The sequence below is a fragment of the Pristiophorus japonicus genome, chromosome 19, assembly GCF_044704955.1.
Source record: "Pristiophorus japonicus isolate sPriJap1 chromosome 19, sPriJap1.hap1, whole genome shotgun sequence".
Lineage (NCBI taxonomy): Eukaryota > Metazoa > Chordata > Chondrichthyes > Pristiophoridae > Pristiophorus > Pristiophorus japonicus.
In genome coordinates this window covers 70,294,480-70,305,375 of record NC_091995.1, presented here as the reverse complement: position 1 = coordinate 70,305,375, position 10,896 = coordinate 70,294,480, and the positions used below count along the sequence as shown (strand labels likewise).

Sequence of the window (10,896 nt, the reverse complement as noted above, 5' to 3'; positions counted from 1 at the left end):
ATCCACAGGGGAAGTCGGTTCACTGTCCCTTTGTGTGTGACAGAGAGCATGGCGCTGCCGAGGACTGGTACGATTTCTTTGGTATAGGTCCTTAGTTTGGTATCGACCCTTGTGAGTTTTGGTCTGTCTCTTTTATGCGGCCACAGTTGTTCAAATTGTTGAGCGCCCATGAGAGATTGACTCGCTCCTGTATCCAGCTCCATATTGACAGGTATCCCGTTGAGTAGGACCCTCATCATTATAGGAGGCGTCCTGTTGTAGGCCATTGATCGTGTTGACCCGCTGTACATCGGTGTCCCGGGTACTGTTCCCACCGTCTTCTGGTCCGCTTTCCGACCCATCCGATTCGTATACCAGCCGAGCTACCGTTTTTTTGCACATGCGGGCCAAATGCCCTGTATATTCACAGTTCCTGCAAACAGCCTGCTGAAATCGACATTCCCTTGACGAGTGCCCATCCCCACACCTCCAGCACAGACCTGTTCCATTGTTCAAAGAGTTCCCAAAGAATGAGCTGCGTCTGGCTGATCTCTCTTGAGCTTCTCTCAGTTTGTAGTTGATTGCTCGCATTGTGGGTTGATGAGGTGTGAACGTTCCTGTGGTCCTTGATGGCTTCTGTTGCCACTGCTTGCTGTCGAAAGCCTGTTCTGCCGGTTTTGTCTGTGTGTGGGGGTAGCAGCTTTTCTAATGCTGTTAACTCCTTGTTCCATTATTTCGTTAGTTGTCGTATCTGCATTGTAAATCAACCTCGTTTCTTCTTCCCCTATCAAGAATGTCTGTGCAACCAATGCTGCTGCCTCTAAGGTCAGCTTCTTGGTCTCTATGAGTTTTCGGAATATGCCTGTGTGGCCTATTCCTTCAATGAAAAAGTCTCTCAGCATTTCTCTCCTCAGTTCATCGGAGAACTCACATAAACTAGCCAACCTCCAAGGTTCCGCCACGAAGTCGGGTATGCTCTGGCCCACACAGCGTCTGTAGTTGTAGAACCTGTGTCTGGCCATGTGTAGGCTGCTCGCTGGCTTCAGGTGGTCTCTTACCAGTGTGCTCAATTCTTCAAACGACTTGCTTGCTGGTTTCTCAGGTGCCAACAAATCCTTCATTAAAGCGTATGTTTTCGAGCCACAGCTGGTCAAGAGATGGGCTCTTCTCTTGTCTGCCGTATCGTTGCCTAACCAGTCTTTGGTTCCAAAGCTTTGCTGGAGCCTTTCTATAAAGTCCTCCCAATTGTCTCCCACATTGTACTTTTCATCTGTTCCGTTGTTCACCATTCTGTGGATTCTGTAATCCCGTAACCCGTCGCCACTGTAAAGTCCTGTCCCCTCAGTACAGATTCACAAGAGGCATGTAGTGAAGTCAAGGTCACTCTGGACCTGCACCTTTATTTCACAGCTCTGGAATGCTGCACTTGCCTGAGACCTGTCTTTATATACCTATCTCTTGCAAGTGCACCCCTGGTGGTAAGGTATGCTGGTGGTTACAGGTCATATCTTATTACAGTCATGTATAGCATGTTGGGATACAGTTATATATAATAATGTAAGATACATGACAGTTGTGAAGGAGGAACGAGAGGCGGAGAGGTTTAGGGAGGGAGTTCCAGAGCTTGGGGCCCAGGCAACAGAAGGCACGGCCACCAATGGTTGAGCGATTATAATCAGGCATGCTCAGGAGGGCAGAATTAGAGGAGCGCAGACATCTCGGAGGGTTGTGGGGTTGGAGGAGATTACAGCGATAGGGAGGGGTGAGGCCATGGAGGGATTTGTAAAAAAGAATGAGAATTTTGAAATCGAGGCGTTGTTTAACCGGGAGCCAATGTAGGTCAGCTGAAAGCATGGCAGCAAATGGTTCGTGTGTGAGTAAGTGCGCGCACTGTGTGTACATGTGTGTGTCTATGTGTGTGTTGGCATATCTTTCGAGAAATTAATTTTATAAAAATAAAATATGAAGTGTATTAACGGAATTGGTTACCATGGTGAATGGAACACTTCCCCCAGTGCCAACACTGCACAGTGCCCCGTATCCTGGGTAACCCCTTCCATCCCTAACAGGGGAGGGGCAGTCACAATCGGGGGCGGAGGAGGGGGCCTGTGTGTCCATGTGGGAATGGTAGGGTGTGTCGGAGGTGCAGCCCGTGTGATGGGTGTGGTGCACACTGGAGGACCTCGGCCGGCAGGAGGGGGTGTGGGGGCAGGGGGAAGGGGCAGTGTGCTTCTTTCCGTTTTCCCGCGGCAGCTGCCTTCAGAAACTCTCATAGACACACTCGGCCTCAGCCTCCACGATCTGCGCATGCTGCCTCTGCAAATAAGGAGGGAAGAGGGGTGAACGTTAGTGTTTGATCGCACGACCCGGAGTGTTCCCAGTGTAGCAGAGCTTCGCCTATCCGAAACACCTGGGGGGGAGGGGGAGAAATTCGGGTCATTTGTGCCTCCCGTTACTGCCCCCGAGGGGCCGCTAATGGGGCCGCTAACGACTCCTGCTAAATTCGGCGGGATTTTAGCGACAGCGGTAACCTGCAGTGCCCGCTCCGCTGTGCCGGCGGTGCTGACATTATGACCGCGCGCAGCTCCCCGTTATCGCCCCGGACCCTAAATTGGGTATCACCCCCTGAAGCTGCACCGGGGCGATGCCAACGGCAGGATCAGGGCACGCGTACAGTCGGCCCGGCACTCTGCTTGTTGGCACGGCAACCCCGCTCCCTGCTGGTCCAGGTAGCGCTATGTTTTGCTGCAGAGTTTTCAGCTGGGGCCCCTTCCCTTTAATTCAGGGAAGCGCCTCGCCTCCGCGGCTGCGGAATGCCCCCTCCCCGCTCCCTCCCCCCGCTCCCTCCCTCGCCCCGCCCCCCGCCCCGCTACTGCTCCCACTCGCGCCCCGCCTCTCCGCACACCTTGGGTCCATTTGCTGCAGCAGAGTTGCAGATGCCGGTGGTGTCGCTGTCAAGCGTGCTGTAGATATATTCCTGGTGTGTTTGAAGAGCCTGCAGGGAGAGAGGACAGTCAGGGAGCTCACATTGCCACAAAGCACAGTGCATAGAAACATAAAAACATCGAAAATAGGAGCAGTAGTAGGCCGTTCGGCCCTTCGAGTCTGCACCGCCATTCAGTATGATCATGGCTGATCCTCTATCTCAACACCATATTCCCGCTTTTCCCCCATACCCCTTGATGTCTTTTGTTTCTAGAAATCTATCTATCTCTCTCTTAAATATATTCAGTGACTTGGCCTCCACAGCCTCCTGTGGTAGAGAATTCCACAAGTTCACCACTCTCTGAGTGAAAACATTTCTCCTCATCTCGGTCCTGAAATTCCTACCCCGTATCCTGAGACTGTGACTCCTTGTTCTAGACTTCCCAGCCCGGGGAAACATCCTCCCCACATCCAGTCTGTCCAACCCAGTCAGAATTTTATACGTTTCATTCTCATTCTTCTAAACTCTAGTGAATACAGGCCTAGTCGACCCAATCTCTCCGCATATAACAGTTCTGCCATCCCAGGAATCAGTCTGGTGAACCTTCGCTGCACTCCCTCTATGGCAATTATATCCTTTCTTAGGTAAGGAGACCAAAAACTGCACACAATATTCCAGGTGCGGTCTCACCAAGGCCCTGTATAACTGTAGTAAGACATCCTTGCTCCTGTACGCAAATCCTCTTGCAATGAAGGCCAACATACCATTTGCCTTCCTAACTGCTTGCTGCACCTGCATGTTTGCTTTCAATGACTGGTGTACAAGGACACCCAGGTCCCTCTGTACATCGACACTTCCCAAGCCATCACCATTTAAATAATACTTTGTCCTTATGTTTTTCCTACCAAAGTGGATAACTTCACATTTATCCACGTTATACTGCATCTGCCATGTGTTTACCCACTCACTCAACCTATCTAAGTCGCCTTGCAGCGTCTTTGCATCCTCCTCACAACTCACAATCCCACCTAGTTTTGTGTCGTCAGCAAACTTGGAAATATTACATTTGGTTCCCTCATCCAAATCATTTATATATATATTGTGAATAGCTGGGGCTCAAGCACTGATCCCTGTGGTACCCCATTAGTCACTGCCCGCCACCCCGAAAAAGACCTGTTTATTCCTACTTTCTGTTTCTGTCAGTTAACCAATTTTCAGTCCATACCAATACATTACCCCAATCTTATGTGCTTTAATTTTGCACACTAACCTCTTATGTGGGACTTTATCAAAGGCCTTCTGAAAATCCAAATACACTACATCCACTGGTTCTCCCTTATCTATTCTATTAGTTACATCCTCAAAAAACTCCAGTAGGTTTGTCAAGCATGATTTTCCTTTCATAAATCCATGTTCACTTTGTCTAAACCCGTTGATATTATCTAAGTGTGCCGTTATCACATCCTTTATAATAGACTCCAGCATTTTCCCGACGACTGATGCCAGGCTAACTGGTCTGTAGTTCCCCGTTTTCTCTCTCCCTCCTTTTTTAAATAGTGGGGTTACATTTGCCACCCTCCAATCTCCAGGAACTGTTCCATAATCTATAGAATTTTGGAAGATGACAACAAATGCATCTACTATTTCCATGGCTACCTCTTTTAGTACTCTGGGATGCAAATCATCAGGCCCTGGGGATTTATCGGCCTTCCGTCCCATTAGTTTCTCTAGCACTATTTTCTTACTAATTATCATTTCCTTTAATTCCTCTTGCTCACTAGACCCTTGGTTCCCGAGTGTTTCTGGGATATTATTTGTGTCTTCTTCTGTGAAGACAGAACTGAAGTATTTATTTAATTGTTCTGCCATTTCCTTGTTCCCCATTATAAATTCTCCTGTTTCTGTCTGTAAAGGCCCTACATTTGTCTTCACTAATCTTTTTTTACGTACTTGCAGAAACTTTTGCCGTCGGTTTTTATGTTCCTTGCAAGTTTACTCTCGTACTCTATTTTTCCCCTCTTAATCAATCTCTTGGTACTTTTTTGCTGAATTCTAAACTGCTCCCAATCCTCAGGCTTGGTACTTTTTCTGGCAACTTTGTATAACTCTTTGAACCTAAAGCTATCCTAATTTCTTTTGTTAGCCATGGTTGGGCCACTTTTCTTTTTGTGTTTTTACGCCAGAAAGGAATGTATAACTGTTGCAATTCATGCATTCGTTCCTTAAATGTTAGCCATTGCCTATCCACTGTCATGCCTTTTAATGATTCTTCCCAATCTATCACAGACAATTCATTCCTCATACCTTCGTAGTTTCCTTTGTGCGGTGGGTTGGATGACATTAAGCAGCCATACCACCCTGCTCAATGCTGACACTCTGGGGGTTTGCTGGGACCTCGGGAACGTCCAGCACCTCTGGCTGACGCTGGTGGGAGGGAGGGAGGGAATGGAGTGAGTGAGCACCTCCTGCAGCAGCACTTGCTGGAGCCAGCTTGCAGCCCGACTGGAGCACGCTGCCCTCGCCAGTGCCACAGGAAACGGGGCCAGGGAGTTGGGGGGGCGGGGGGGGGGCTCAAATTAGGAATGAAAGGCAGCATTAAATCACAAAACGGATCAGCCGAACATGCATGTACTCAGCAGACGGGCGCAGTTTTAAAATAGGCAGGACCCAGGGCCCAGGGCAAAGTTGCACAAGGACTTGAAATGAATTTCTATCAATAGGTAACTGCGCTGTGCAGCGTCTCACGGTCGAACAGCTCCGACAATGGTAGGTTCGATTCCGGGCTGGGTGCAATCAGCTCATCACCGAGCATCACTCCGGACAGGGTGTGTGGGAGTGCCGGGGCTGTGCAGGCATCCACACCGGGTAAGCAGAGCTATGGGCAACGTGCCACTTACCTCCTGTCAGAGCGCCTCGACACGGGCTGTGAGCCCATTTATTGCTCGCCTCCCTCCTCCGCCCCCCTCCACTTCACCCCGCTGCAGGAGCTGGTCAATGCCCTGGGCATGGCTACATGGGCACCACGGCCTCTCTCCACCTCCTGCCAAGTGCCCATCTCTCGTGTGTGGGGCTGTGTGTGTGGGTGTGTGTGTGGAGCTGTGTGTATGTGTGTTTGGGGCTGTGTGTGTGCCAGTGTATGTGTGTGTGTGTGTGTGTGTGTGTGTGTGTGTGTGTGGGGCTGTGTGTGTGTGTGCCAGTGTGTTTGTGGGGCTGTGTGTGGGGCTGTGTGTGTTCCAGTGTGTGTGTGTGTGTGTGTGTGTGTGTGTGTGGGGCTGTGTGTATGTGTGTTTGGGGCTGTGTGTGTGTGTGCCAGTGTGTTTGTGGGGCTGTGTCTGTTCCAGTGTGTGTGTGGGGCTGTGTGTGTGCCAGTGTGTGTGTGTGTGTGTGTGGGGGGGGCTGTTTGTGTGCCAGTGTGTGTGTGTGTGTGTGTGTGTGTGTTTGTGTGTGTGTGTGTGTGTGGGTCTGTGTGTGTGTGCCAATGTATGTGTGGGGCTGTGTGTATGTATGCGTGGCTGTGTGTGTGTGGGGGGCTGTGTGTGGGGCTGTGTGTGTGTGGGTCTGTGTGTGTGGGGCTGTGTGTGTGTGTGTGGGGCTGTGTGTGTGTGGGTCTGTGTGTGTGGGTCTGTGTGTGTGGCTGTGTGTGTGTGGAGCTGTATGTGTGTGGGTCTGTGTGTGTGGGACTGTGTGTGTGGGGCTGTGTGTGTGTATGCGTGGCTGTGTGTGTGTGTGGGGCTGTGTGTGGGGCTGTGTGTGTGTGGGGCTGTGTGTGTGGGGCTGTGTTTGTGTGGGTCTGTGTGTGAGGGGCTGTGTGTGTGTGAGGGGCTGAGTGTGTATGAGGGGCTGTGTGTGTGTGGGGGGCTGTGTGTGGGGCTGTGTGTGTGTGGGGCTGTGTGTGTGTGGGTCTGTGCGTGTGGAGCTGTGTGTGTGTAGGTCTGTGTGTGTGGGGCCGTGTGTGTGGGGCTGTATGTGTGTGTGGGGCTGTGTGTGTGTATGTATGGGGCTGTGTGTGTGGGGCTGTGTGTGTGTGGGGGGGGCTGTGTGTGGTTCTGTGTGTGTGGGGCTGTGTGAGTGGGGCTGTGTGTGTGTGTGTGTGTGTGTGGGTGTGTGTGTGTGTGTGTGTGTGTCTGGGGCTGTGTGTGTGGGGCTGTGTGTGTGTGTGTCTGGGGCTGTGTGTGTGGGGCTGTGTGTGTTTGTGTGTGTGTGTGGGGGGGGGCTGTGTGTGTGGGGCTATGTGTGTGTATGCGTGGCTGTGTGTGTGTGTGGGGCTGTGTGTGTCTGGGGCTGTGTGTGTGAGGGGCTGTGTGTGTATGTGTGGGGCTGTGTGTGTGAGGGGCTGTGTGTGTCTGGGGCTGTGTGTGTATGTGTGGGGCTGTGTGTGTGAGGGGCTGTGTGTGTCTGGGGCTGTGTGTGTCTGGGGCTGTGTGTGTGAGGGGCTGTGTGTGTATGTGTGGGGCTGTGTGTGTCTGGGGCTGTGTGTGTGAGGGGCTGTGTGTGTATGTGTGGGGCTGTGTGTGTCTGGGGCTGTGTGTGTGAGGGGCTGTGTGTGTATGTGTGGGGCTGTGTGTGTCTGGGGCTGTGTGTGTCTGGGGCTGTTGGCAGCATCGGATCAGGCCGGGGAGTGGAAAGAGCAGCTAGCGACCTGGCTCTATACTCTCTATATAACACACTCTCAATCTATGTTACTCTCTATATAACACACTCTCAATCTCTGTTACTCTCTATATAACACACTCTCAATCTCTGTTACTCTCTATATAACACTCTCTCAGTCCCCTTTACTCTCTATATAACACTCTCAACCTCTGTTACTCTCTATATAACTCTCTCAGTCCCCATTACTCTCTATATAACACACTCTCAATCTCTGTTACTCTCTATATAACACTCTCAGTCCCCTTTACTCTCTATATAACACTCTCAATCTCTGTTACTCTCTATATAACACACTCTCAATCTCTGTTGCTCTCTATATAACACACTCTCAATCTCTGTTACTCTCTATATAACACTCTCAGTCCCCTTTACTCTCTATATAACACACTCTCAATCTATGTTACTCTCTATATAACACTCTCAGTCCCCTTTACTCTCTGTATAACACACTCTCAATCTCTGTTACTCTCCATATAACACACTCTCAATCTCTGTTACTCTCTATATAACACACTCTCAATCTCTGTTACTCTCTATATAACACTCAGTCCCCTTTACCCTCTATGTAACACACTCTCAATCTCTGTTACTCTCTATATAACACTCTCAGTCCCCTTTACTCTCTATATAACACACTCTCAATCTCTGTTACTCTCTATATAACACTCTCAATCTCTGTTACTCTCTATATAACACACTCTCAATCTCTGTTACTCTCTATATAACACACTCTCAATCTCTGTTACTCTCTATATAACACACTCTCAATCTCTGTTACTCTCTATCTCGCACTCAGTCCCCTTTACTCTCTATATAACACACTCTCAATCTCTGTTACTCTCTATATAACACACTCTCAATCTCTGTTACTCCCTATATAACACTCTCAGTCCCCTTTACTATCTATATAACACACTCTCAATCTCTGTTACTCTCTATATAACACTCTCAGTCCCCTTTACTCTCTATATAACACACTCTCAATCTCTGTTACTCTCTATATAACACTCTCAGTCCCCTTTACTCTCTATGTAACACACTCTCAATCTCTGTTACTCTCTATATAACACACTCTCAATCTCTGTTACTCTCTATATAACACACTCTCAATCTCTGTTACTCTCTATATAACACTCAGTCCCCTTTACTCTCTATATAACACACCCTCAATCTCTGTTACTCTCTATATAACACTCAGTCCCCTTTACTCTCTATATAACACACTCTCAATCTCTGTTACTCTCTATATAACACTCAGTCCCCTTTACTCTCTATATAACACACTCTCAATCTCTGTTACTCTCTATATAACACACTCTCAATCTCTGTTACTCTCTATATAACACACTCTCAATCTCTGTTACTCTCTATATAACACTCAGTCCTCTTTACTCTCTATATAACACACTCTCAATCTCTGTTACTCTCTATATAGCACTCAGTCCCCTTTACTCTCTATATAACACACTCTCAATCTCTGTTACTCTCTATATAACACTCTCAGTCCCCTTTACTCTCTATATAACACACTCTCAATCTCTGTTACTCTCTATATAACACTCAGTCCCCTTTACTCTCTATATAACACACTCTCAATCTCTGTTACTCTCTATATAACACTCAGTCCACTTTACTCTCTATATAACACACTCTCAATCTCTGTTACTCTCTATATAACACTCAGTCCCCTTTACTCTCTATATAACACACTCTCAATCTCTGTTACTCTCTATATAACACTCAGTCCCCTTTACTCTCTATATAACACACTCTCAATCTCTGTTACTCTCTATATAACACACTCTCAATCTCTGTTGCTCTCTATATAACACACTCTCAATCTCTGTTACTCTCTATATAACACTCAGTCCCCTTTACTCTCTATATAACACACTCTCAATCTCTGTTACTCTCTATATAGCACTCAGTCCCCTTTACTCTCTATATAACACACTCTCAATCTCTGTTACTCTCTATATAACACTCTCAGTCCCCTTTACTCTCTATATAACACACTCTCAATCTCTGTTACTCTCTATATAACACTCAGTCCCCTTTACTCTCTATATAACACACTCTCAATCTCTGTTACTCTCTATATAACACTCAGTCCCCTTTACTCTCTATATAACACACTCTCAATCTCTGTTACTCTCTATATAACACTCTCAGTCCCTTTTACTCTCTATATAACACACTCTCAATCTCTGTTACTCTCTATATAACACACTCTCAATCTCTGTTACTCTCTATATAACACACTCTCAATCTCTGTTACTCTCTATATAACACTCAGTCCCCTTTACTCTCTATATAACACACTCTCAATCTCTGTTACTCTCTATATAACACTCTCAGTCCCCTTTACTCTCTATATAACACACTCTCAATCTCTGTTACTCTCTAAATAACACTCTCAGTCCCCTTTACTCTCTATATAACACTCGCAGTCCCGTTTACTCTCTATATAACACACTCTCAATCTCTGTTACTCTCTATATAACATACTCTCAATCTCTGTTACTCTCTATATAACACACTCTCAATCTCTGTTACTCTCTATATAACACTCAGTCCTCCTTACTCTCTATATAACACACTCTCAATCTCTGTTACTCTCTATATAACACTCTCAGTCCCCTTTACTCTCTATATAACACACTCTCAATCTCTGTTACTCTCTATATAACACTCAGTCCCCTTTACTCTCTATATAACACACTCTCAATCTCTGTTACTCTCTATATAACACTCAGTCCCCTTTACTCTCTATATAACACACTCTCAATCTCTGTTACTCTCTATATAACACACTCTCAATCTCTGTTACTCTCTATATAACACTCTCAGTCCCCTTTACTCTCTATATAACACACTCTCAATCTCTGTTACTCTCTATATAACACTCTCAGTCCCCTTTACTCTCTATATAACACACTCTCAATCTCTGTTACTCTCTATATAACACTCTCAGTCCCCTTTACTCTCTATATAACACACTCTCAATCTCTGTTACTCTCTATATAACACACTCTCAATCTCTGTTACTCTCTATATAACACACTCTCAATCTCTGTTACTCTCTATATAACACTCAGTCCCCTTTACTCTCTATATAACACACTCTCAATCTCTGTTACTCTCTATATAACACTCTCAGTCCCCTTTACTCTCTATATAACACACTCTCAATCTCTGTTACTCTCTATATAACACTCAGTCCCCTTTACTCTCTATATAACACACTCTCAATCTCTGTTACTCTCTATATAACACTCTCAGTCCCCTTTACTCTCTATATAACACACTCTCAATCTCTGTTACTCTCTATATAACAC

At 46.9% G+C, this 10,896-nt stretch overlaps 1 protein-coding gene across 1 annotated transcript in view; it reads right to left on the bottom strand.

The window, feature by feature from the left end:
• Positions 1–1,348: 1,348 nt before the first annotated feature.
• Positions 1,349–10,896, bottom strand: part of nfam1 (NFAT activating protein with ITAM motif 1) — a 63,859-nt gene continuing 54,311 nt past the window's right edge. The window contains exons 6-7 of the mRNA XM_070862304.1: positions 2,885–2,974; positions 1,349–2,295 (exon numbers count right to left, since the gene is read on the bottom strand). Of these exons, the coding sequence (XP_070718405.1) occupies positions 2,239–2,295; positions 2,885–2,974 (147 nt within the window). The 3' untranslated portion in view covers positions 1,349–2,238. The remainder of the gene's footprint in view (positions 2,296–2,884; positions 2,975–10,896) is intronic.